This window comes from Gopherus flavomarginatus, chromosome 5 (assembly GCF_025201925.1).
Source record: "Gopherus flavomarginatus isolate rGopFla2 chromosome 5, rGopFla2.mat.asm, whole genome shotgun sequence".
Classification (NCBI taxonomy): Eukaryota; Metazoa; Chordata; order Testudines; family Testudinidae; genus Gopherus; species Gopherus flavomarginatus.
Window position 1 is genome coordinate 41,545,708 of NC_066621.1, and position 27,770 is coordinate 41,573,477.

Here is a 27,770-nt window from a genome sequence, read left to right on the forward strand (position 1 = left end):
ACTCAAGTTTTACTAGATAGTCTGCAGTCAATCAGGAAGTAAGTGGGGAATGGGAACAGGGACTGGAGGTGGGAGAATTGGAATAATGTTTCACTAAGCGGGGGAATGGGAACAGGGACACAGGCAAGGCTCTGTGGTGTCAGAGCTGGGAAGGGGGACACTGAGGAAGGAAACTGGAATCATGCTTGCTGGAAGTTCACCCCAATAAACATTGAATTGTTTGCACCTTTGGATTTCAGGTATTGCTGCTCTCTGTTCATGCGAGAAGGACCAGGGAAATGAGAGGGGTGAAGGAATAAGCCCCCTAACACTAATTCCTAAGTTATTATCTACCAAAAAAATAAAAAGAGTTTTCATGTGCCTGAGTAGCCCCTGGAATCATGGTTAAATCTGTCCCCTCCTCCACCAAAGTCAGAAATGGCTCCCTGTTCACTGACCTGAGGCAGCTTTATCATCACAAAATCAGCATGGATGCTACAGAGTCCCCCGTGGCCCAAGCCCATCCTGGACCTAGTAGACAATCAATGGGTCCCACTTATCCTCTCTGGACCAGTGGCTGCAGAAACCGTTCCTCTCAAGGTTACTATCCAAGGGCATTGAGAGACCCTACACTTCAATGTCATCCATTCCCCACACTCCCCTCTGATCCTGGGAATCTCATAGCTGGCCCTCCTCAACCTCTTTCTCTGTTGGTGTGCACTAAACTCAACTTTCACTCAGAATTCAGCCAGCAGCACAGCTTAATGGCAGGAAGTGGGCAGTGGACAGTAGTTCCCTGGTGGTCACAAACTAGGGCATCTAGCCTGGCAGAGCCACCCACTGAACTGGTCCTCAACTTCCATCCAAATACAGTGACTACAGTAATGTCTCTGGGGTAAAAATGCAGATGTCTTGCCCCACACAGGGGCCGATTGCCCAGTCAAGTAACAGCCAGGGACAAACATTCCATTCAGGCATATAAATGCCAGGCCTGAGCCTAAATGGGCCACACTGTGCACCCACCTTCAATAGAACCAAGTCAAGAACTTTATTTCTAAGTTCACCTGACCTGCTGGGGATCCATCCTCTTTGTTTAAAAAAAAAAATGGAAGGCTGCACCTGTGTGCGACTATTGGGCTCTGAATCAGGTCACCATGAGAAACTGATACCCATTACCACTAATCCCTGAGCTAATGGACCATGTGAGCCCGGCTTGAGTATACACAAAACTAGATCTCCAGGGGATTTACAAACTGTTATGAATTAGAGTTGGGAATGAATGGAAGACTGCCTTTCAAACTCATTAGGGTCACAACAAGTATCTCATAATGCCCTTTGGTTTGACAAACACACCCGAAACATTCCAACATTTTATTATTGACATACTTTGGGAGATTCTGGATCAATATGTGGTAGAACTCCTGGATAACATACTTTTTTTTTTAAATAATACCAAATACCACACCATGTATGTCTGTTCCATCTTGAAAAGACTATGCGAACATGGCCTCTCTGCTAAGCTAGAATAATGTGCCTTGGTCAGTCCTTCATAGAATCCTTAAGGTTCATCCTAAATCCCCCTGGTATCAAAATGGACCCACACAAGATAAAGGGAGACCTCATGTGGCCAGCACCACAGAATGTTTGTTGTTCTGTATTTGGTTGTCATAGTTTTTGTTCCTATGGCAACTGAGTTAGATTATTAGGGGATAGCCCAGACAGTTTTGACTGGTTAGGTCAGTTCAGTGTGTGTAAGGCTTGCAGCTCTCTGGTCTCAAGTGATTTCTTCCTAAACCTTCTGCCCCCATGGCTACCACAAAGTGGCGACGAGGATGGGATATCTGTGCTGCCCCAGCAACAGAAGAAAGTAGAAGTCAAGGTAAAGAAAAAAAAAAGCCTGCTTGTTGGCACTGTGAAACTGAAACGAAAATCATGGCTACACTTACAGGGTCACTGGAACCTTTTCAGGAGAATATAGTGCAATGGCCTGTGTATACTGAGCTTTTTGTTATTGCAAATGACATTACAGAAGCGAAGAAGGTGCCAATATTCTTAAGTGTTGTAGGGGCTAAAACCTTCTCCCTGCTATGCAGCTTACTTCACCCTGTTAAGCCTGAGACCAAATCTTACAGTGACATTGTGGAAATCCTGGGATCCCATTTTTTCCCCAAAACCACTGGTAATTGCTGAAAGATATAGGTTCCACAAAAGAGACCAAAAAGAAGATGAAACAGTTGTACAATTTGTAGCAACTTTAAAAAAGCTAGCAGAACACTGTGAATTTAAGGAGATGTTAAATGATGCCCTGTGTGATAGGTTAGTGTGTGGCCTGCGCAGTGAAGCTATATGGAAGCGTCTACTGACAGGCTCAGCTTACTTTACAGAAGGCTGTTGATATTGCAGTCTCCATAAAACTGGCTTCAAAGGAGGCGCAATACATCGGTGCATCCCCTAGGGTGCATAAAGTGTCACAAGAACCTACCCACAAAATTGTGCAGAGTCAGGAATGTTACCGCTGTGGTAAGCTGGGTTACCGCTGGGGTAAGCCGGGTCATCAAGCATCAGAATGCTGGTGAAAGGACCTGGTGTGTCAACACTGTGGCAAAAAGAGACACATTAAGTGTGCCTGTAAACAAAAGAAAAAGAGGCCTGTGGTCTGGCCGACCAAAAGGGGAACTCTGCATACCCTAGAGCAGACCCAGGATGACCATGGTGACACCTCATCGCAAGAAGAAGTGCTACTGCACATTTTATCTTTGTCAGTGGGCTCACATGAATACTAGGTAACCCCGCTGGATGGCAAACCTATATGCATGGAACTGGACACGAGTGCAGCCGTCTCACTGATCTCAAAGACTGTGTATAAAGAAAAGATACAGCATCTTCCGCTTAAGGCAACAAAAACTGTTCTGAAGACGTATACGGGAGAAGCTGTGCCCATGTTGGGCACTATTGATGTTAAGGTGGCGCTCAATAGACAAGCTGCTAAATTGCCACTGTTTGTGGTTAGAGGTAATTGCCCAGCCTTAATGGGTTGGTCTTGGCTTGGGAGGATTCAGCTCAACTGGCAGAAGTGCACCAAATGACTAAAGAAGAAACAAATCTGACCACTATACTAAGGAAACATGCTACTGTTTTTGGAGAGGATCTGGGAAGTATGAAGGGAATCACTGTGACATTGAACATTAAACCTGACAGTCCACCAAAATATCTGAAAGCCTGAACTGTGCCATATGCCATCAGGCCGAAGGTTCAAGCAGACCTGGAGCACCAGGTCACAAATGGAGTCCTAATACCAGTTATCCATAGCCCATGGGCCACTCCTATCATTCCAGTAGTGAAGAAAGATGGCTTCCCCTGGATTTGAGGTGATTTTAAAGTCACTGTCAACCTGGTGTTGTGTGAAAAGCAACACCCTCTTCCCCACATCAATGGCCTCTACGCAGGCCTGGCTGGGGAACAAAAGTTCAGTAATATTGATCTGAGTCAAGCATATTTACAGATGCATGTCGATGAAAAGTCTGAAGAGCTGTTGACTATTGTGACTCATAAAGGGCTTTATCGATACTGTCGCCTACCCTTCAGAATACCGTCTGCTCCCGTCCTGTTCCAGAGGGCTATGGACTAGATCTTGTGTGGCTTGCCGGGAATTCAGTGCTATCTGGATAATATCCTGGTCACTGGAAGGAATAAAGAGGATCACTTAAAGAATTTAGAGGCTACCCTACAAAGACTGGAAGAGTATGGCCTACGCGTCTCCAAAGACAAGTGTGAATTATTCCAGCTCTCTGTTGAATATCTGGGACACATCACTGATGCTGCGGGTCTTCATAAGGCCCCTGCAAAAGTTAAGACTGTTGTGGAGGCTCCCTTACCTCGAAATGTTAGCCAGCTGTGCTAGTTTCTAGGACTATTAGACTATTATGGAATGTTCGTCTCACAGTTAGCCACACTGCTAAAACCACTTCATGAACTCCTTGGGCAGAACAAGACCTGGAAGTGGCCTGGAGCCTGTAATGTTGCATTTAACAGAGCTAAGGATGCATTGCTAAATTCTGAAGTTCTAATGCACTTTGATCCATCCTTACCCCTACAATTGGCCTGCGATGCCTCCCTTTATGGAGTGGGAGCAGTCATGTCACACATTATGCCTTCGGGAGAAGAGAGACCTATTGCTTTTGCTTCACGCACTCTAAGCAAAGCAGAAACTAACTATGCCCAAATTGAACGTGAGGCATTGGGAATTGTTTTTGGAATTTGGAAGTTTCATCAGTACCTGTTTGGGCAAAAGTTTACTATTCTCGCAGACCATCAACCTCTGACATCAATTTTTGGACCCTACACAGGCATTCCCCCATTAGCTGCTATTCATATGCAACGTTGGGCACTGTTACTTTCAGTACACACATATGAAATCAAATATCGGAAATCCACTCTGCACAGCAATGCAGATGGTCTCTCAAGGTTGCCTTTGCCAGTCAAACATCAAGATAGTGCCCAAAAGGAAATCTTCTACTTTGAACAGGTAGAGAATACACCTATCACTGTTACTCAGATAAAGAAGGCAACTCATGTTGACACAGTATTGTCCCAAATTACGGACCTGGTGATGCATGGAAAATTTTGACAAACCTCTCCAGTCTCACCCAGCCTTGTTACCTACATGTCCAGGAGGACAGAATTATCGATCCAATCTGGTTGTTTGCTGTGGGTGAGACGTGTCATTATCCCACCACCACTGACATCACAGATGTTAGAATAGCTACATTCCAGTCACTGTGGAATAGTGAGCATGAAGGAAATTGCACAAAGCTATTTTTGGTGGCCTGGATTGGACAGTGCTATTGAAGAGAAGGCAAAAACTTGTATGTCATGTCAGGGTGTGAGAAATGCATCCCAGTGGGCACCCCTACACCCATGGGACTGGCCTGAAAACCCATGGCAACATATTTATGTTGACTTCACTGGCCCCCTCGAAGGAAGCATGTTCTTGGTGGTGGTAGATGCCCATTCTAAACGGCCAGAAGTCTCTATAATGCAGTCCACTACTGCAGAGACTACTATCCAAAAACTATGGGGACTCTTTAGTCATTTTGGTCTGCCAAAACAACTTGTGAGTGACAACGGACCACAGTTCGTCTCTCAGGAGTTTCAAAATTTTATGAAGGCAAATGGGATACACCACATCACTTCAGCACCATATTATCCATCCACCAATGGATTAGCTGAAAGATTTGTGCAGACAATGAAACCCGCTTTGAAATCGGTAAGGGGACAACACTCCATTCAAAAGCGTCTGGATACCTTCTTACTTTCTTACAGAAACACACCTCATGCTACGACCCAGGCATCCCTGGCCTTTCTAATGATGAGACGCCAGCTGCGCATTTGCTTTGATCTGCTGAAACCTTCTGAACCCCGACAAACTGTGCAACATCAGCAGCAATATCAAGTCATCAGACGGGCACCCAGAGCAAAACACTGAACCATTAGCTTGGGACAGCCAGTTTTAGCTCGGAATTATACTTCTGGAGCTAAATAGGTCCCTGCCACGACCATTGCTCAAACAGGACCTGTTTCCTACACAGTCTGGACTGCGGAGAATCTCACCTGGCGGTGACATGTAGATCAGCTGTTGCCAGGTCATGCCAGTCCTCAGGACACGTCTTCAGTTGAGTTGTCTGACTTCACCTCTTCTGGCAAGACACCGAATCAAGGATCACCTGTTCCTGACTGTTCTCCTCCATTACTGCTGGCGGCTGAGATATCCCTTTGCCCAGCACAAGCTGATACCACCTCCTCACCCGTTCGTGCTACGAACCCTGAACCCATTGTCAGGCCTGTGCCCAAGGTATTTTCAGGTGCAGCAACACCAGAAGTTTGTCATAATCCACCTAGAGACAGAAGACCTCCTCAATAGCTGGGATCTTTAGCGAGGGCAAACCCACAATTATAGGGAAAAATAATCCCCATGATTTAACCAGGAATGGAGGCAGTCTACCCTCCTTTATCTAGTTTTAGTGTTTGTTTTATTTAGGGGATGTTCTTATTAAGGGGGGAGTGTAAGCCGGTTGTGTCAGGGCTCGTCCCCCTCAGGCGCGGCGGGGAGCCAGGGCGCCTCCATACGCTCTGCAGTCCGGGTAGGCTTAGCCCTCGGCAGGTGTTGAGCGGGGTACAGGGTCTGTAAACAGGGTAGAGCCCCGGCCCTCTAGCCGGGGTCGAGGCTCTCAAAGTCAATAAGCCCTGGCCCTTGGACAGGGCGGGCAGCAATAGTTCAGGCTCAGGCCTCTAGCAGGGCTGAGCAAACACAGTATCAGCCCAGGCCCTTGGACAGGCTGGGCAGTAATAGTTCAGGCTCAGGCCCCTAGCGGGGGCTGAGCAAACACAGTATCAGCCCGGGCCCTTGGCTCGGGCGGGGCACCAAACACAAGTCTAGTTCACTCTGGCCCTCTGGGTCAGGGCAGAGCAGTGGCAAAGTCAACGGGGCCCAGCCCTTGGTTCGGGCGGGGCACCAAGCACAAGTCTAATTAGCTCTGGCCCTTTGGGTCAGGGCAGAGCAGTGGCAAAGTCAACGGGGCCCAGCCCTTGGTTCGGGCGGGGCACCAAACACAAGTCTAATTAGCTCTGGCCCTTTGGGTCAGGGCAGAGCAGTGGCAATAGGCGGGAAGAGGAGGAGTCTGCCACCCGGTTACGGGTGGCAGGGGGGAACGCAGGCCCTCCCACTCCACTGCGTTCCAGCCCGGGGCCCTAGCAGCGGTCAAGACCCGCTGCGGTCAGTGGGGATCCTGGCCGCAACACACTGACATGGGTTCGGGCTCTTCCGGAGCCAAACCAGGGTCGGCTACCCCCGGGCCACTTCCAACCTCCCCCTCTCTGGGTACCTGGTCCTTGCCAGCGTCGTCTGGTGGGTCCCACACCATAGGTTCCTCCGGGTACCGGTCGTGGGGAAGCTCAGGCCACTCCTCGGGGTATCGGGCACACGGCAGGTCAGGCCGACGTTCCTCCGGGTACCGGGTCTGAGGCAAGTCCAGCCAGCGCTCCTCTGGGTAGTGGGCGCGGGGCAGGTCCAGCCCGGCGGGAGCTCGGGCACCAGCGTCTGTCCTCTCTGGCAGCCTGCGCCCAACTGAGTGCTGGGGCCGGGCTTTTATACTTCCTGTCCCCCCCCTTGACTTCCGGGGGTGGGGACAGGCCGTGCTGACTCCGCCCACTGAGGCGCCTGTTCTGGCTCGTCCCCCTCAGGCGCAGTGGGGAGCCAGGGCGCCTCCTTACACACACCCCCCCTCAAGGCTGGCTCCCGGGCGACAGGGCCAAGCTCGTCCATGCCCCCCAGGCGGAAAGGAAGTCCACGTTGGCGTGGTCCTTTCCTGCCCTGTGGCGGACGGTGAAGGCGTAGGGCTGCATGGCTAGGTACCACCATTGCAGCCGTGTGTTGTGGTCCTTCATCCGGCCTAGCCATTAGAGGGCGGAGTGGTCAGTGACCAGAGTGAACGGGGCCCCAAGGAGGTAGTAGCGCAGAGCGTCGCAGGCCCATTTCGCCGCGAGGGCCTCCTTTTCGACGACTGCGTAGTTTTGTTCTCTGGGTGAACAGCTTCCGGCTGATGTAAAGAACCGGATGCTCTTCCCCATCCACCTCCTGTGAGAGGACAGCCCCGAGCCTGACTTCCGACGCATCTGTTTGTAGGATGAATGGTCGCTGGAAGTCCGGGCTAAACAAGACTGGCTTGCTGCAGAGGCTTGCCTTCAGCGTCTGGAAAGCCTCATCACACTCGGAGGTCCAGCGTATGTGTCGCGGACTGTCCTTAGTGAGGAGCCCGGTCAAGGGGGCGGCCACCGCTGCAAACTGGGGGATGAACCTCCGATAATATCCCACCAGGCCCAAGAACTGGCGGACTTGGCGCTTTGTGGTTGGTGGCGGACAGGCAGCAATGGCCTGAACCTTGTCCACAAGAGGTTTCACCTGTCCATTGCCAACGGTATACCCCAAGTAGGTGGTCTCACGCCAGCCGATGCGACACTTCTTAGGGTTGGCCGTCAACCCAGACTCCCGCAAGGACCTCAGGACGGCGGCGACCTTGTCCAGGTGGGTCTCCCACTGCCGACTGTAGATGACCACGTCATCTAAATAGGCTGCGGCGTAGTCGTGGTGCGGTTGGAGGAGGCGGTCCATCAAGCGCTGGAATGTGGCACGTGCCCCATGAAGGCCGAAGGGCATCCGCGTAAAATGATACAGGCCGGTCGGCGTGGCGAACGCGGTCTTCTCCCGGGAGGCCGGATCCAGGGGAATCTGCCAATACCCCTTGCTTAAGTTCAGGGTCGTAATATAGCGGGCCTCTCCCAACCGGGCCAGCAGCTTGTCTATTCGGGGCATGGGGTACGCGTCAAATTTAGAGATGGCGTTAACACGCCTAAAGTCTATACAGAAACGCTGGGAGCCATCGGGTTTAGGCACCAGGACGATGGGACTACGCCACTCACTTTGTGACGGCTCAATTACTCCCAGGTCTAGCATTGCCCGTACCTCGTCTTCGACGATTCGCCTTCGGTGATACGGCAGGGGTCTCGTTGTGGCCCGGATCACCACTCCCGGCTCCGTCTGAATCTGATGGTAGGCCATGGAGGTGTACCCGGGCTTGGCCGTAAAAGTGCGAGGGAATGCTCGAAGGAGGCAGCGGGTTTGCTCCAGCTGCTCTTCTGTCAGTGTCTCCCCGAGCTGGGGCCCCTCGGGGTCCTCCGTAGTGTGTACTTGGGGCCTGAGTTCCGGTTCTGGTGGACAGGGATTGATCAGCAATCCTTCTCGCTCCCGCCAGGGTTTAAGGAGGTTAACATGATATCGTTGAAGCTCTTTCCACCGGCTGGGCTGACGAATATCATAGGTGACGGGGCCCACTTTCCGCACCATCTCGTACGGGCCCTGCCATCGAGCCAGGATTTTGGACTCGCTGGAGGGGAGGAGGAGTAAGACCCGGTCTCCAGGTTGGAAGTCTCGGGTACGTGCATCCCGGTTGTACGCCTGGGCCTGCATCTCTTGGGCGGCTTTTAAGTTTACCTGTGCCAGGGTCCCAGCCTGCTTGAGACGCTCTTGGAGCTGGATCACGTATTGCAGGAGACCCTGGGCGGGTGAGGGGGTTTGCTCCCAGGTTTCCCTCATCAGGTCCAAGAGGCCCTGCGGTTGGCGGCCATATAATAGCTCGAACGGCGAGAACTTGGTGGAGGCCTGGGGGACCTCTCGCACCGCCAAGAGCAGAGGCGGGAGTAGTTGGTCCCACCGGCGGAGGTCTTCTGGGGGGAATTTTCGCAACATATCTTTTAGGGTGCGATTAAACCTCCCTACCAAGCCGTCTGTTTGGGGATGGTACACCGAGGTTCGCAGTTGCTTGATCCCCAGGAGCCTGCATACCTGCTCCAACAGCCGCAAGGTGAAATTGGTCCCCTGATCCGTGAGGATCTCCCGGGGCAAGCCAACGCGGGCGAAGACCTTAACCAGCTCGCCTGCGATGGTGCGGGCGGTGATGTTCCGGAGCAGGATCGCCTCGGGGAACCGGGTGGTGTAGTCTAGCATCACGAGTATGTACTGGTACCCCTCAATACTCTTAGGGAGGGGTCCCACCAGGTCCATGGCCACCCACTCGAAAGGGGTCTCTATCAACGGCATCGGGACCAGTGGTGCCTTGGGTGTCCTCGCTGGCGCAGTCAACTGACACTCCAGGCACGAGGTACAATAGTCCTTCACCTCGCGGTATATCCCCGGCCAATAGAAGCGCCCCAATATTCGGGCCAGGATCTTTTCAGTACCCAGATGTCCAGCAGCCGAGACGTCATGGGCCAGTTTCATGACTGCTCGCCGATGACAGCGAGGTACGAGGAGTTGTGATCGGGGCTCCTTGGTCTGTGGGTCCCTCTCGACCCGATACAGGCGGTTCTGGCGCAACTTGAAGTGTGGCCACCGGGCAGCTCGCCCGGGATCGAGAATAGTGCCATCCACGGCGGCGAGCTGTTCATATGCCTCGCTGAGAGTGGGGTTCGCTCTTTGGTCCCGGCAGAAGTCCGTGGGGGCCGAGGGATCCCTGGCCTCGCCCGGGGAAGCATCGTCCCCATCCTCGGCGGAGGGGTCCTCCAGGGGGTCCAGCTCATCCTTCTCTATTTCTGGGGACCTCTGCTCATCATCCTTCCCTCCTGAGGCTTCTCCTTCTAAGGCTGGTACGGGACCTAGGCTGCCCCCAGCATGTCGGCGTAGGACGGCCGGAAACCCGGGCCAGTCCCGGCCCAGGATTACTGGATAGGCCAGACTCGGTGCTAGACCTACCACCATCCATCGGGTCTCCCCGTCAATTGTCAGTTGCGCCCAGGTGCTGGGGTACGGCCGTATGTCGCCGTGGATGCATTGTAAACGAATTTCCCCCAAGCGTGCATCCGCTGGGGGACCTAAGTGGTTGCGGATTAAGGTCTGTCCGCAACCGGAGTCGAGGAGTGCCACGGTCGGGTATCCCTCCACCATCACAGGCGCCGTAATCTTGGCGGGCTGTCGGTGCCGGGTCCGAGCCTCCCCAGAGCAGACTTGGCCAAAGGTACACTCCATTTGGGGGCAATCCCTCTAGAGATGTCCCGACTTGCCACAGGAGAAACAAGGCCCTAAGTCGGGTCGTCCGACTCGGGGCCGGGTCCTCGGGGAGTCCCTGGCGGGGTTCCCGGGCACCTTCCGGGGAGCGGGCATTGGGGCTTGGGCCGGCCGTGCTGGTGGGGCTGCAGCCCGAGTGGGTGTCGCCTTCTTCCCGGGGTCGGGGCGTTCTGGTCCTGGTGGGGTTGGTCAGCCTGTCGGGCCCATCAGGGCTTCTGCCGCCAGGAAGTCCTCCATTAGGGTGACAGCGGCGGCCAGTGTTGCTGGTCGATGACGGAGGACCCAGGCCCTTCCTCGTGGAGGCAGGATGTGAGTGAACTCTTCGAGGATCACCTGCTCGGCTAGCTCTTCCGACGTTCGACGGTCGGGCTGCAACCACCGCCGGCAGGTCTCCCGCAGTTCCTGGGCCACCATACGAGGCCGGGCCCCTGTGGGATATGTCAGGCCCCTGAACCGCTGTCAAAACGTCTCCGGGCTCACATCGAGGGCGTCCAGGATGGCGGATTTCACCTGCCCATAGTTCTGGGCGGCCTCGGCAGACAGGCCTCGGTAGACTGCCTGAGCCACTCCTGTCAGGTACGGCGCCAGGATGGAGGCCCAGTGGTCAAGGTTCCACTCCGCGACGGTGGCCACTCGCTCAAAGGTGACCAGGAAGGCCTCCGGGTCATCACCCGGGCCAATCTTGGTCAGTCGGATCGGTGGGCAGGGCCCCGGGCCGCCATCGGTGCCCCCCAACTGGACCCCCTCTCGGGGCCCCCGCTCCACTGCAAGGTGCTGGAGGCATTTCAGCTGGAACTCCTGCTGCTGCTGAACCAGGTCCTGGATCAGCTGGCGTTGTTGAGTCCCCAGCTGCTCGACGAGCTGCTGCTGCTGCTGAAGCTGGGCAGCCTGCTGCTCCTCTTGCCGTCGTGCCTTTGCCGCCTGCTGCCGATCCTGGTTCTCGGTCAGAAGGGCGGCGAGGTGGGACAGGTCCATCTCGGGGGAGGGAGCTCCCTCTCCCGCGGCCCCCCGTTCACCGGTGTTAAGGGTCCGCGCCCACATTCTGGCGCTGTGTAACTCCCAGTAGTGCCTCCACGTGTAAGCCGGTTGTGTCGGGGCTCATCCCCCTCAGGCGCGGCGGGGAGCCAGGGCGCCTCCTTACGCTCTGCAGTCCGGGTAGGCTTAGCCCTCGGCAGGTGTTGAGCGGGATACAGGGTCTGTAAACAGGGTAGAGCCCCGGCCCTCTAGCCGGGGTCGAGGCTCTCAAAGTCAATAAGCCCCAGCCCTTGGACAGGGCGGGCAGCAATAGTTCAGGCTCAGGCCTCTAGCGGGGCTGAGCAAACACAGTATCAGCCCAGGCCCTTGGACAGGCTGGGCAGTAATAGTTCAGGCTCAGGCCCCTAGCGGGGGCTGAGCAAACACAGTATCAGCCCGGGCCCTTGGCTCGGGCGGGGCACCAAACACAAGTCTAGTTCGCTCTGGCCCTCTGGGTCAGGGCAGCGCAGTGGCAAAGTCAAAGGGGCCCAGCCCTTAGACTCATAGACTCATAGGTCAGAAGGGACCAATATGATCATCTAGTCTGACCACTTGCACAAGGCAGGCCACAGAACCCCACCCATCCAATTTTATAACAACCCCTAACCCAGGACCGAGTTATTGAAATCTCAAAATTGGTTTGAAGACCTCAAGCTGCAGAGAATCCACCAGCAAGCGACCTTGGTCCGGGCAGGGCACCAAACACAAGTCTAGTTTAGCTCTGGCCCTCTGGGTCAGGACAGAGCAATGGCAAAGTCAACGGGGCCCAGCCCTTGGTTCGGGCGGGGCACCAAACACAAGTCTAATTAGCTTTGGCCCTCTGGGTCAGGACAGAGCAATGGCAAAGTCAACGGGGCCCAGCCCTTGGTTCGGGCGGGGCACCAAACACAAGTCTAATTAGCTTTGGCCCTTTGGGTCAGGGCAGAGCAGTGGCAAAGTCAACGAGGCCCAGCCCTTGGTTTGGGCGGGGCACCAAACACAAGTCTAATTAGCTCTGGCCCTTTGGGTCAGGGCAGAGCAGTGGCAATAGGCGGGAAGAGGGGGAGTCTGCCACCCGGTTACGGGTGGCAGGGGGAACGCAGGCCCTCCCACTCCACTGCGTTCCAGCCCGGGGCCCTAGCAGCGGTCAAGACCCGCTGCGGTCAGTGGGGATCCTGGCCGCAACACACTGACATGGGTTCGGGCTCTTCCGGAGCCAAACCAGGGTCGACTATCCCCGGGCTACTTCCAACCTCCCCCTCTCTGGGTACCTGGTTCTTGCCGGTGTCGTCTGGTGGGTCCCACACCATAGGTTCCTCCGGGTACCGGTCGTGGGGAAGCTCAGGCCACTCCTCGGGGTATCGGGCACACGGCAGGTCAGGCCGACGTTCCTCCGGGTACCAGGTCTGAGGCAAGTCCAGCCAGCGCTCCTCTGGGTAGTGGGCGCGGGGCAGGTCCGGCCAGGGTTCCTCTGGATAGTGGGCGCGAGGCAGGTCCAGGCAGCGCTCCTCCGGGTAGTGGGCGCAGGGCAGGTAAGGCCAGCGCTCCTCTGGGTAGTGGGCTCGGGGCAGGTCCGGCCCGGCGGGAGCTCGGGCACCAGCGTCTGTCCTCTCTGGCAGCCTGCACCCAACTGAGTGCTGGGGCCGGGCTTTTATACTTCCTGTCCCACCCCTTGACTTCCGGGGGGCGGGGACAGGCGTGCTGACTCCGCCCACTGAGGCGCCTGTTCTGGCTCGTCCCCCTCAGGCGCGGTGGGGAGCCAGGGCGCCTCCTTACAGGGAGGAATATGTTGTGTATTTGGTTGTCGTGGTTTTTGTTTCTATGGCAAGTGAGGTAGATTATTAGGCGATAGCCCAGCCAGTTTTGGCTGGTGAGGTCAGTTAAGTGTAAATAAATGGGTGCTTTTTAAGGTTTGAAGCTCTCTGGTCTCAAGTGATTTCTTCCTAAACCTGCTGCCTCGAAGAATACATTTGTGAATGACAACAACATTTGCTGGGGTTTGCAAGCTTCTATTGGCTGTTCATCCTGAGGTCCTTAGAGCAGATCACCCCTTTTACTGCCCTGTGCTAGAAAAATACCAGGCACACACCATCATAAGAAACTAGAATATCTGCATAGATTCAAAGTCCCCAATGTCATCTTAGGTAGGCCTCATTCTTTATGTGCTTTGATTTCCTAATCTCCTATCACCCAGGAACCAAAACCAGCATGCTCGATGCTCTGTCCCAGAAGGGAGAATTTAATGCTGATCTGAAGGACTCATATCCTAAAATCTCCTGCATCCTTAAACCTCATAACTTTCTGGGCATGGCCTCTTGCCAAGACCTGCTCACTGTATGCGAGCCAGAGCACAGGTCTGTGGGTGTCTTGAAATGCATGAGCCCATTCCAAGGTACTGCACAATAAACCCTTCAGACTCCTGCAATCCCTCGAGACTCCATCTAGCCTCTGGATAGTTGTTGTCCTGGATTTTGGAGTAGAATATCCTGAGTCCAATGGGTTCATGACCATTCTGATAGTAGTGGACCATCTGACAAAGGTGGCACTCTTCATCACCTGCACTGGCCCAACCTGCTCCCAGGAAAATGCCTGAATCTGGGTGGATCAAATCATCCACCTCCATGTCCTCCTGGAGCACATCATCCATGACCACAGTTTGTAACTTATCTTTCATATCTGATGAGGAGCTCACTGGATTTTGGGCATTTGCTTCTGTCTCTCCTTCACCTAACACTCTCAGACAATAGATCAAATAGAAAGAACCAACCAGATCCTGGAACAGTACCTTCAATACTACATAAAATTCCACCAGAACGACTGGTCCTTACTGCTACCTCAGGCAGAATTCACATACAAAAATGCAGAACATGCCTCTATAAGGCAAAGCCTCCCCACTTTTTTTTTTTTGGACTATGGGTTCTACTGTGGGTTGACTGGATACAACAGCTATGCTAAACCCAGGATGACCTTAAGTTCACCTCGAGAATGCCAAGAAGAGCTAAAAACATTATGCTGACTGTCAATGACTGGAGAGGCCCCTCCTTTCAGTAGGCCAGAGGGTATGGCTCTCAACAAGATACTCACACACGGACAGGCCAACTCGTAAGTGGACTACAAGTTCCTTGGCCCCACCAAGTTTCCTGGCAAATAAACACAGTCATCTTTCTACTTGACTTAATCTGTTCCTTCCGAATACACCTGGTTTTCCATATGCTTCTGGGAACTGGTGCAGGATGTTCACACTACTGACCTTGTAAACACCTTCCACAAAAACCACCCTGGAAAACCCAGACCGCTACTGCCTGGGGTGGGGCATGCTAGGGGACTGGGTGATCTGAGGGGACATGGTTCCCAAACCCTAGCCCATGATTCCCAAGCAGTGTTCAGACCATGGCCACCAGCCAGCAGCTCACCAGAGGAGATCTTGACAAACAATTTCACAGAGGGTTACTCAGATATTTACTAATCAGCAGTTGAATATTGTTGAACAAGAATCCTGGACTCTATCCCTCACTCAGGGTGATGAATGTGGTTCATAGTGGTTAGAGATAGAATAAGCAAAACTGGTGTAGAGAACATGAAAGGCAGTATGCTTCAGTGGATGAAATTGGGGTGTGTTATGCTAGAGAGCTGGGGTCTATCCCAGCAGTGACCCTGCATAATCTCTCTGCCAGTTTCTTCAAACAATGGGGTGTGTTCAGCAGGTCTTTGGGAACTGCCTTCTAAGATTGGGGTTCATAGCGTTGGTCAATGAAAAAGGTAACAAATTGCATGAGAATATAATATAAGCAGCACTGAGAAGAGGTGAGGTTTAAACTTCTGGGATTCTGTTTCCCAGACTTAGGAAGTTTGCCCGATACTATAATGGCATTTAGTGAGAAAATCCCTCAGACTGAGTGTTGACATCTGGGCAGTGGCAGATGCATTGGCACATTTGGATTGGTGCACAGATTTACTGTTATAATTAAATTGTTATGAAATGCTCCACAGACAAACAGGACCTACATATAACTGATACTAGCAGGCCAAAAATGTTGTTAATGCAAAGTTAAGGTTGCCCAGCTCTGCCTTGTACCCTTGCAAAATGTGGAGACTGGCTCAACTTAATCCCTTGTGTGACAGGGTTTGCTCCGCAGCAGTCATGGCCCGCCAGAGCACTATGTACCGTGCCTCAGGGCCAACAATGATCAGCCACTGCCTCTTGTGAGGTCCAGTGCAGTGGTGCTTTAGTCCTCTGGCTAAGCCACTCCCTCCACTGGCCTCATTTCCCCTTCCTTGTTTTCCCTCACCCCCCTTCAGTTCCCACCTGCTCTATCAACTCCACCCCAATCTCCCCTCTTCTCTCACCAGCCCAAATAGATATAGGTCCCATATTCATAACTGCCTCCTGAATTCTGATATCTGCTTTAACCTGAGCTCTCCCTCAATCCTCTCCTTCTCTACCTCCCACACACATACCCCAACACCACGTTGGCCCTTCTGCTGCCATTCTGCCTAACCTCATGCCCACCTTTCTGCTTTCCTACTGTCACCTTCTCTTCTCTTGCTGCCTCCAGAACACTCACTCCATCTCTAAAAAGATCTCAGCCACCCACAACCTCCTCATCTCTCATTCACTCGAGCTCCACACTCTAGCACTCCATAGAGTTTTGCACTGGAGTGAAAGTGTGATGAAGTTGGGGTACATATTGCTTTTGGTAGTTATTGGGATTGGAGGTGAAAGCCAAATGGAGAACTGCAGCATTACTGACAACGTTTAGGCAACATCAAGGTAGAAATGAGTGCACAAGTCTTTCCCGTTAACTTCATATTTTCCATGCTTTTAAGGGCTGGGAGTGGATGTGGCATGGTCCTTCCCAGTCTTTAATGTTTGTCACTAAATTGAGTCACTTTTATGGTGGGTCATTTTGCCATATGTGAGCTATGAAAACCCGAGGGGAAAAAAATCAATGTTTAAAAAAATAAGTTAAATATTTTTAGATCTCAGATAACACTCACCGAAGTGGCCACTTGCATGGTCCTGGGGAATCTTCATTCAGGCCTTCAGTTAGAAACCTACACTTCTCTATGTAAATGGACTCCAGTTTACAGCAATTCTTTATACAGAATTGAAGAACAATTTGATCCATTTTGGTAAAGGTATGATGAGTAAATTTTAGCTCCGTGAAATGATTCATTGCACTCTGTACAAATTTGGTTTCTTGAATTTCATACAAACAGTAAAAATAATCCAGATAGAAAATTATCTCCTCCTTACCAGAAAGCAATTTATCATAGTTGAACAACGACAAAAAGGGTTTTTCTTTAACCCACATTAGTAAATTATTTTTAATTTGGGGTGAAAATTTGCAGCTAAGATTTTTCTCCATCTCCTCCATTCTCTTTTTATTTAAGAGACCAAACAGGAATTGCACTGTTAACATTAAATAATTCCTAGATTTTCCACACTTTTCAAACAATTTTTCTACAGGTTGTATAGCAGTTTCTGATTTTTTTGCTGTTTCTTCTTTCTCCAACACATAAAACAAAGCTGCAAAAAACTCTTGAAAACTCAAGTGAATGAAGCTGTAAACACGTTCACAGCCAATGCCTTTTTGAAACATGTTCTCATTCAGAAAGAGGGAATCAGGTTTATCTAAGCCATGTTTCTTGACATCTTCTTCTTCAAACAGTATTTTTTGCCTCCAGAGTCCATCTGCAGCCAAAGAGCAAAGTCCCTTCAAGTTATCTTGTACCTGTTGTTTCTCTGAATTGCTGCTGTGACCCTCTAATAAACTGAAGAGATAGAGCATGTAGATGCCAGTGATTGTATCGGAAGTTTGTGCAAGATCTTCACCTGCTTCCATCTGTTGTTTCAGAACCGTGCAGATGATCCAACACGCAATGGGGACAAAGCACATGGTGAACAGCATTTCATTGTCTTTTACAAAGTTAAAGGCTCTTCTTGCTTGTTCTTCATTCCCAAAGAACTTGTAGAAATATTCTTTTCTCTCATTTTCAGAAAATCCCAAGATCTCTGCATATGCACAACGTTCATCTTTCAAACACTGCCCAAGTTTCTCCATGGCAGTTGGTCTTGTAGTAATTATTAAGTAAGATTTGTGAAGCACTTCTTTCCTGAATAAACTGTTCAGTATGATTTCCACTGGCTGCTTCTTACAGGGATCCGAGCACAGATTACTTGTTGGTTGATTAAAGGAAAATCTCAGTTCATCAAAACCATCAATTATGAATAGGAGTTTTTCTGGATTAATCAGAATCTCTTTAGTTGGTGCATTTTGATCAGGACAATTCTTTAAAATCAAATCTTCAACACTTCCCTGCTCATGGACCAAGTTTATTTCCCTGCAATTTATGTAGAAAACATAATCAAATCTGTTCTGATACAGTCCTTCATTTGCCCAGTCCAACATGATCTTTCTTGCTGTCAGTGTTTTTCCAATCCCTGCAGCTCCCTGCAGCACGACAATTTGTGGTGACTGTCCATCTTTATCAGAGTCAAATAAATTGGCTATGGTGATAGGACTAGCGCGCTCAACCATGATTTCTGCATGTCTCCGTCCCAAGGCCATTATTTCATGTTCTTTCTGCTTTTTGTGACGATGTTCATTTACAATGATCAGCTTTGTGTATCTGTTGTTTAGCTTCACATTCTCACCAAGACGAGCATTCATGTCTTTTATTGTGCTGTATTTGTTTTTTATATGTTCTCTGTACTTCACTCTGTAAGCTGAGTTAGTGACAAGAAGCATTAAATATTATTGTAATGTTACAATAAAACTATTTAAACAATAATACTGGTACTCTAAGTTTATAGTGCACCTATCATCATAAAGTGTCCCCACATAAATTAACTGTGGGCGCTGTCCTTACTCACATCAGTGGTCACATTGAAATCAATGATGTGAGGGAAAAGTGTAGGCTCAGATCTTCTGTTTCTCTGGATTTGAGGGGTGTGTGTACCTCAGGATACGATCAAGCCAATTGCAGCCATATTATGTGCATTCAGCCACCATGAATTAATGAAATAGATCACCACACAGTTAAGAGTTGATTTGGAGACAGGCTTTTACCAAGCAAAGTTAAAACTAGCTACAGTTTCTGCTAATCAGAATCGGAGGAGGGTAGAGACAAGTAAATAACTAGGACTGAAAACCTTGGTGGTTGGAAAAACGTGACTCTAGACACCTCTCATATTAGAAGTTTATTGAAAGTTAGGAAAAGTGTTGATTCAGTAGGGATCATTATGACCTATGTTTTTGCTGTTATAAAAGGTTAGCTAAAAGAGTGTACTTGGAAGCAATTCTCTGATGCCATCTTGAAAGACGTTTTCCTGACACCGTTTCTCCCCGGTGGATGAACAACTGGGCAGTGCGAACCTGCTGTTAATTACTCAATACCGTTCCACATGTCAGGTAAATATCTGGGATGTTCTAAACCTATTGCTTATGGTTGTGTGTGCTTAAATCTAATAAATTGCTGTTTTAGATGAGATTCATGCAAGTGTGCTCTATCAGACGGAAGAGCTGTGTTCCTGTTGATTTATTCCTTACACTGTCTGAAGTGAAAAAGTTAAGTTCCCCTGTTGGGGGTTCTGAAAACTCCAGATTACACTTCTAAACATATAATAAGAATCACTTCATCAGTTACTGAAATGCAGCCACCTCTAGGGTGAAACCTTTAACAGTGCACAATGGCCCTCTGTAACAAAATAGGACATGAAGTGATAGAGAATGACAGGTATAATTGAAACAGTAATTGGAATTTAAGTGCAAAGAATATAACTAAATATAACCTAAAATTTGTCCAGGGCCCAGAGGTTTAAAAAAGTGCCATAGCACCTTCAGTGACCACAAATGTTGACCTCTAGTTATTTTGCCTCGTTTAAAAGATGGTGTCCCTAGCAGGAGAGTGTCTTCCAGCATCATGCTGCTGCACTGGGTCAGTACTGCCTCTGAGACAACATCTCCACCTCCTCACCAGCACCATGTTCTACAGCACCTGATTCTTTCTTGGAGATCTCCCCATTCATTTCCTCATCCTCCATCCCACCCTGTGTAACTTGTGTGATCTGGTGAGGCTGCACTCTGAGGTGTTACTTATTATTTCTACTAGTAAACCCAATGTCTGGCTGACTTAGCCTATTTCTGGTAATCACTAATAATTATGCAATGCAATTCCTTATTGAATGCCACATACCATTTGCTGATGTTTCAGGTATTTGCTGAGGACCCAAAGCTGAAAGAGAAATTTCACATGAATGTTAGTGCAACAAAAATTACAGAGTATCACACAGTTCAAGACATTGAGACAAGTTATTCATTCAGGGTTCTCTGCAGTAATAAGCTCCCTGGTAAACCCACAGCTGAGGCAGGCAAAGAGCATTTCTTTGGAGACACTAGTTCAATGACTGATTCAAAACGTCCACCAGAAGCAATACTCTTATTTTTTTTAAACCACTGGAGTAGCCAGTTAACGGTATTTCTACACAACAATGTAAGCCTAGGCTCAAGTCTAACCCCCATTGTGTCCATGCACCAACTGTGCTAAGCTGGGGCTCAGATCTAGGGTTCCAGGACCTTGCAGGGCTGGATGGTCTGAGCCCATGTTAAGCTGGGACCTAGGATCCAAGCCCTATTGCTTTCCTATGTGCACATAGCCCTGGCTTGACTTGGGTCCTGGAAGCTCTCTGGGTGTATCCTAGAGATCCTGGTGACAGAGGAGCAGCGCTGCAGGCAGCCAGCCCAGCAGTCAGAAGCACTATTCCTGCCTGGTCAAACATGATCCCTATTCCTGCTCCTCTCCCAGTGGCAGCTGCTCCTGCTCTGACTCCTCCTTGCTGCTGCACAGAGTTCCCCCAAGCCAAGGAGCAAAGCTGCCAGGCACGATGCAGTTCCCAGCCACTGGGATGTTGAGAGTCATCCCTCTCCTGGCCATGCCGAGCCATGATCCCTGCTGCTCCCCATCTCTGCATGGCAGCTGCTTGGTCCCTACTCCACTCTCTGGCCCTTGCCCCCAGCCCCTCTGGGGCTGCATGTGCAGAGGTGCCTGGGCTGCAGGCACTGTCAGGGGAGTGAGTGGAAGTCAGCCCCCAAAATTCCCCCACGGTCTCCTTCAGTGGTGGCAGCTCCAGCTCCTTCTTGCTGCATGGCAGTTGCTTGTTCCCGCTGTGCTCTCTGGCCGTTGCTCTCAGGCTGTCTAGGCTACATGTGCAGGGGTGCCCCAGCTGTGGCACTGTCAGGGCGGCAAGTGGGAAGTAGCCACAAACCTTCCCCACAGCCTCCTGGTAATGGCGTGGCACCCACCTCTCAAGAGTGCCCCTTCTGGTCAGGTGTATTTTCAGTCTTAAAATAGCTCCAGCCCTGGTATCAGGCTGTAGCCCCAAAGCTTCTCCCTGGAAGCGATACTTCCTATCTGGGCCCTTCTGTCCCCAGCTGTTCAGCCAGGCCACTACGTAGTTCAGGTCCTCTTCTTGGGAGTTATGGCTGTCCAATTATAGGCCACTTTCCTAGTGGCCTATGGGGGGCACCCAAGACCGCCCATTACTGCAAGTCCCAGCCTAGGGACCCTAAGAATAGTGGCCACATGCCACTGTGTCCCTCTAACTAAGCTGCTTTCAGTTCCCTAGGTCACTTCCCTGCAGCCCCAGCCTTCACCAGTGCTTCACCCTTAGCTCAGGGCTCTTCCACATTCAGGGCCAGCTGCCAGCCAGGAGCTTTTTCTCGCTCACCCAGTCCCTGCTAGCACTGATCTGTTCATGGTGCTGCAGTTCCCTTTGGCCAACCAAGGACACCATCTGGACTCCTCTAGCTCCAGCAAGGAACTGCCTGTCTCTGGCTTTGCAGGTCCTTTTTATATGGCCTTCCTGTGCCCTAACTGGCTGTGTCCCCTGCAGCCACTCTAGGCTGCTTGGAAGACTCCTCTAGTACTCCTTCCCTGGGACAAGAGTGGCAGGATCCTGAGGCCTCCAGCAGGGGGCCGTTGGCAGGACCGGCTTTAGGACTATTCCACCAATTCCCTCTAATCGGGCCCTGCACCTAAGAGGGCCCTCACCCAGTGGGAATCTCTTCCCTGGCTAGAGACGCCTTTTTCATTTTTACTCACCTGGTGGCACTCTGGGTCTTCGGTGGCACTTCAGCGATGGGTTCTTCGCTTGCTCTGGGTCTTCAGCGGCAGCTCCTTCAGTGCTGCTGAGGACCTGGAGCGAGTGAAGGAGCCGTCACTGAAGTGCCCCCGAAGACTCGGAGCACTGTCCAGTGAGTACAAGCCCCACATGTTTTTTTACATGTTTTGGGGTTTTTTTTAGTCATCCCTGCGGGGGGCCCATCGAAACTGTTCGAATTGGGACCCACATTTCCTAAAGCCGGCCCTGGCTGCAGGGAATGCATCACATCTCTCTATGTGAGACAGATGCATGTATATCTATCATTCTCTATAGAGACAGAATGATAGTCATGTACCTTTATTTGCTATTTTTCTCACTCTCTCTGATACTATGGGATAGTATTAAAATGGAAAAAAGTCAATGATGGTTATGAAGGCAATTAGAGAGATACAATGTCAGATAGGAAACAGTCAGTATGAAAGTTTTAGAGTTCACTTAAATAGCTGAAAGCTAAGAAATAAAAATGATGACACAAGATGACAAAGCGCTAGGTTTAATTTTATTTAACATTTTCTACCGATGCCCAGGCAAATTTCCGTCTATGCAGAGCCTTTCCCTTCTATGGTGACACTGAATACAGGATGTCAAGTAACACACAGACTGAAACAATGTTAATGTCAGCTTTTGCCTTTTGGCCCAGCTCCCTCGGCCGGAGCCCCATGACCCCACTCCCGCAGCCAGAGCCCCGCAACCCCATGGTCCCGCTCCCCAGGCCGGAGGGCAGCAAGTCCTGCGGCCCCGCTACACCAGCCGGAGCCCCACAAGTCCCGCGGCCCCACACTTCCAGCCGGAGCCCCGCAACTCCACGGTCCCACTCCCCCGGCCGAGTGCGGCAAGTCCCGTGGCCCCGCTATCCTGACCAGAGCCCCGCAACCCCGCAGCCCCACTCTCCCAGCCGGAGCCACGCAACCCGACTACCCCAGCCAGAGCCTCAAATCCCCATGGTCCCGCTTTCCCGGCCAGAGCCCCGCAACCCTGCAGTCCCGCTCCCCCAGCCAGAGCGCGGCAAGTCCCGCAGCCCTGCTACCCCAGCCGGAGCCCCACAACCTCATGGCCCCGCTACCACTGCCAGAGTGTGGAAATCCGCAGTGCCGCTCGGAGAGTACATGCCCCACAAATTGGACCCTGCACTAGCTAAAGCCGGCCCTGGCCATTGGGCCTACCCCACCCCTTCGCACTCATTTGGTGGTGGCAGCTTTGGCTCCAGCTCTTCCTTGCTACTATGCAGAGCTTGCCAGTAACAAAGCTGAGAGGTGGGAGACAGCTCCCAGCTGCCAGGATGCTGATAGTCATCCCTCCTCTGGCTGTGCTGAGCCAGGAACTCTGTTGCTTCCCTTCCCTGCAGGGCAGCCACTTGGTCCCACTCTACTCTCTGTTCCTTGCTCCCAGGCTCCTACTGCCCTCTCTGGGGCTGCATGTGTAGAGATGCCTGGGCAGCATGCAGTGTGAGGGCAATGAGTGGGAGCAGTCCCAAAACTTCCCCACAGACTCCAGGGATCCTTTATCTCTGCCTCCCAGGGTGCAGTGGGGGCAGGGATAAGGGATTCTTGGGGTGGGAGGGTGGAGCACATTTCACTCCAAGCCCTGGGGAAACACTGCAACACTCCGTAGCTGGCAGCAGCCAGCTTGCGTGGATGAGGGAGTGTTTTTCCTCTGATTCTGTCATTTTATGTCAAACTTCAAAATAGTCAAAAATAAATTAAAAAACTCAAACAAAACCAGCTTCATTGAATAGCCCATTTTTAAAAATTAAGAATCGCCAAGTTTCATTTAATAGTTTGGCAGCTCTGGAGACTGACGTCCTAATTATCCACAGAACAGGACAACATGGGCATTTTCCTGCCAATGTGACAGCCTAGAGGTAGAGAACCCAACTCAGATTAGATGGTAGTTCAGTGTAAAGCCATAACAAACTGCAGTCATTCTACTGAGACAGCCATCAACTGGGCTAATTATGCAGTTTCTGTGCTCATGTGCTCCTTATGGGCAGCTGAATCCCATCAACAGCTCTGTCACAGTTAACAAATAGGGTGGGCATTAGTTTTTCCCCACAATGAAACATATTCATAGGGCTAGAGTGCTGACATTAAGATAGGGGGGCACCAGGCACTCTGGGATAGGGTTACTTTGACTCAGGTCTATGCACTGCAGTGGGGATGCTAGAACCCTAGGTTCAAGCACAGGTCAGACAATCCTTAACTTAGGGTTAAAATGCAATGGAGGTGCTCAAACCATTCCCTGACATAGGTCAGCTGACTCAAATCCCACTAACCCTAAGCTTACATGTCAATGTAGACACAGCCATAGCGTCTTTCTTAATGATATCTGAGTTCTGAGATCTGCTCATGAAAAGCCCTATATTAGAGCTGAGTATTATTATAGAAAACAATCTGAAATGGTTGGAAGCAAACCACCAAAGAACAAAATAAAAAATGTTAACAAAGTGGGGTTTTTCTTCTAGAAGAATAAATACATTAGAAATTTCAGTACTGCTGCATTTAGTCATCCCCAATTTCGGCAAGGATCTCACTGCAAGCCCAGATAAGTGGTGTGGAAGCTTTCTTGGTCCTATAATTAAAGAGGCATTGGTTCTGAAGAGATCTTTTCTTGCAACTGTATATCAGAAGCTTGAGTTGAACAAAAAACACTTTACACACTCAAGCCTTATGTATATATAATAAAGCAGAACAGAATTTTTTTAAACAAACCTTTTTTTCCCCACAGATAAGCAGCGCAAGAGAGTAAACATATTGATACTTCAGCCTTGACAAAAGCTAACAACTATTTCTGAGTATAGCTCAAATGATGAGGTCTGAGCTAAGCTGGGGATTTATAGAGACAGAATTCAAATCCTGCTACTAGCCCAAGTTTGGGGGTGACATGTCATGAATTTCTTTTAAAAAAACTAGCTCCCCCTTCCCTCCCACTGTTGTCACCCTCTCCACTCTCATGGTGCACTAGTGTCTTCCTCCCTCCCATCCTCTCCCTCCAATCTAAAGATAGGAAGTATCAGCCTTGCATTCTTTTTTAATTTAATTTTTAAGGCCAGATTCAATGGCATACTCTGGCTGTTCTACCCCAGACTCAGAGCACATGGTCCGATTAGACTGGGTTAGCAGATGCTTTGCATCACCAGATTCACACAACACCATGCCAAAAGTTCCCTGCCTCTTTCACCTTCCTACATCCCCTGCATGCATATTCCAAATCCCTCTTCCTCTCTGTCCTCCATAATCCCTTGCACACACTTGCTCCAGTTTCACCCTCCCTCCTGCACCCCAAATTTCCTCTCTGTCTCACACACACACACACACACACACACACACACACACATTTTCCTCCTCTTGTATCCTTCCACACACAGCTCTGTTTTCCCCTTACTCTCTCCTCTGTTGAGTAAATCTAGGGCAATAAGTAATATTTGAAAATAAATATTTTGGATTCTTTTTTCCTTTTTTCATAAGTTTCTTCCAGCAGAGGCTGATGCATAACATTCTTCTCTATGGCTTTATCTACACTTGAGGCATTAAAGTGCTGCTGTGGCAGCACTGTCAAAAAACCCACTTTCCAATGAGAGTGAGACCAACACTCATATTTGTTAAAAGCAGCCTGAGACTTCAGTCCGTCTGAGAACAATGGGAAATAGTTGCCTTTCTCAAAATAGCCACCTGACTGTGGGCTTGGACTTCAGTCCTGATGGAGATGGCAGCCATTTTGAAAGAGAGCAGTTCTTAGTGGACTTCTCAGTAGTAGAATATTATTGGTTGAGCTTGCGAAGGCCTTACACTCACTTCAAAGGCATTTTTCTGTTTGTCCGTCTGTGTGTATGCCGTATACTGCAGCAAATCCCAAAATTTTAGAAAATGATTTTGGCATCAATTGCAGAACCCTGTTGATTTCTGGGGAAACTAGGGGAAACACATGAAGTCCCTGCCATCTATTTAGTACAGCAACAGCTTGAAGAATCTCTGAAGTTGTCTCTAGAGCAAACAATCAGTTGATGGCACCCTTTAAAACCTTCCAGCATAGCAACACCCTATTTCTTCTCTGCACATACTCCCTATTGAGTGTAACCTGTTGACACCCTGAATGACCTATTGTGATGTTGCACTCCATATTCTTTATGGAGGTATGCTTATGAATATGAATGTGACACAACTGGAATATGCTTTATGCGAGATAGTTCATGTGAGATATCATTGAAAAGATTATGGTTTACTGAATGTGTTTGCCCTACTTGTGTGAATATTTCATTTCTGTATCTAAAGTTAGGAATCTTGGCCTGTGTATCTATTTAATATTTCCTGCTTTGGTTCACTTCCACTGCTAACACCTCAGGTACAACAGTGGAAAAGCCAGACAGTGCTAATGGCCCATCAGCTAGCACAATGGACTGTGAAAGGCTTGCCCTTCCTGCGGGCGCTCCATATTGCTGCTAAGGCATGGACTCTGGAATACTACAATCAGGTGGTTTTGTCACCTGATACTGAACATTACCTGTGACTTCTTGTAACTTTCCACTGGAACGGAAGTGTGTGTGGGGGTGGGGAGGTGTTTCAAGTTTGAGAGACAAAGGATTCCTGCCTTATGCAAATCCTATTTAAGAGTGGGGAGTGAAGTAATCCAAGTTATCAGTTCTCCCCTGCTACTCCACTCAAGATGACTGCTGGAAACAACTAAGGCTATGTCTAGACTACCTGCCGTATCGGCAGGTTAAAATCGATTGCTCAGGAATCGATATATTGCGTCTCATCTAGATGCGATATATCAATCCCCGAGCTCGCTTATATCGATTCCGGAACTCCACCAACCCCAACGGAGTTGCGGAATCGACAGGGGGAGCCGTGGACATCAATCCCGCGCGGTGAGGACGAGTGAGTAATCCGATCTTAGATATTCGACTTCAGCTACATTATTCACGTAGCTGAAGTTGCGTATCTAAGATCAATTTCCCCCCATAGTGTAGACCAGCCCTAAGACTGAACGGGGGGAAATTGGGAAATACTTGTCTTTTCCAAATGTATTGCATTTCAGAGCATGCCTACTCTTAAAATGCCACACCACTGTAGCTCTTTAATGACGTGCTCTCCCCTCAGCTTAGTTAATCCACCTTCCAGAGAGGCAGTAGCTATGTCAGCTACCACTGCCATAGTGCTGTGTACATGGGGGGTTAGGTCGGTATGACCACGTTGCCCGGATCGAGATAGTGAAGTACCGATTTACAGCTATTGTGTAGACGAGACCTTATATTTATATTTAATAAAAAAATAAAAATATCAAAATGAAAACATTTCACATTTTTTTAAATGAAGCATTTTTTTGAAACATTTCAATTCTGGAACAACTTCAAAATTTTAATTTGTGATGAAACAAAACTTCAAAATCTATTTTTTTTATGAGATAGATCCATTTTCCAACCAGTTTTAATAATTACATAGTAGCTGTTCCTCCTGCACCCATTTCAGGGAATATTCAAAAGGGGGAAAGATTCAGAAGTTGCAGGAACATTAGGTTTTCTTACCTTTCTTTCTTGCCTCCTTGAGTTTAGCAGCAGAATCTCTGAGATTGATCTTTTCAAGGACTGATATAGCTACATTCACTGCATCATGTTCCTTGTAGTATTCACACAAGAGGTCTACAAGTTTCATCCGAGTGTCAGCTTCCTGTAGCCGACCTTTGGGGATTGGTGCTTTTTTTTCATAGTCAGCATTTTCTAAGCTGAATTTAAATCTTTCAAGATCTCCTTCCTTTTCCCCTGAGAGATTATCCAGTATATCTAGAAGGATTTCTCTCAGATTTTTGTCTGAAGTCATTGCAGGATATTACCAATAACCTGAAAAATAAGTGGAAAATTAAAAGTCAGTTATGTGAGCTTCGGGTGGCAAGTCCATCACAAACTCATGCCACTAAGAACTGTATGTTACACTGCACCACACTGTCATTTCTCACATGGTCACACTATTGATCGCATGGAGATCGCTGCCATTCAGGAGAGAGAAATACAGGCTGAGGTGGTAA

The 27,770-nt window shown here is 49.8% G+C and overlaps 2 protein-coding genes across 4 annotated transcripts in view; one reads left to right on the forward strand and one right to left on the reverse strand.

The window, feature by feature from the left end:
- The window catches only part of LOC127051008 (NACHT, LRR and PYD domains-containing protein 3-like), a 572,024-nt gene that overhangs the window by 426,305 nt on the left and 117,949 nt on the right, over positions 1 to 27,770 (forward strand). The gene's annotated exons all lie outside the window — the stretch shown is intronic.
- Positions 1 to 27,770, reverse strand: part of LOC127051009 (NACHT, LRR and PYD domains-containing protein 3-like) — a 166,566-nt gene that overhangs the window by 131,377 nt on the left and 7,419 nt on the right. For 2 of the 3 annotated variants that reach the window (XM_050952786.1, XM_050952785.1), the window contains exons 2-4: positions 27,274 to 27,585; positions 19,787 to 19,825; positions 16,586 to 18,317 (exon numbers count right to left, since the gene is read on the reverse strand). In XM_050952786.1, coding sequence (XP_050808743.1) covers positions 16,586 to 18,317; positions 19,787 to 19,825; positions 27,274 to 27,565 — 2,063 coding nt within the window. In that variant the 5' untranslated portion in view covers positions 27,566 to 27,585. Of the gene's footprint in view, positions 1 to 16,585; positions 18,318 to 19,786; positions 19,826 to 21,691; positions 21,786 to 27,273; positions 27,586 to 27,770 lie in introns of those variants that run through there. The other variant, XM_050952788.1, reaches the window with a different exon arrangement.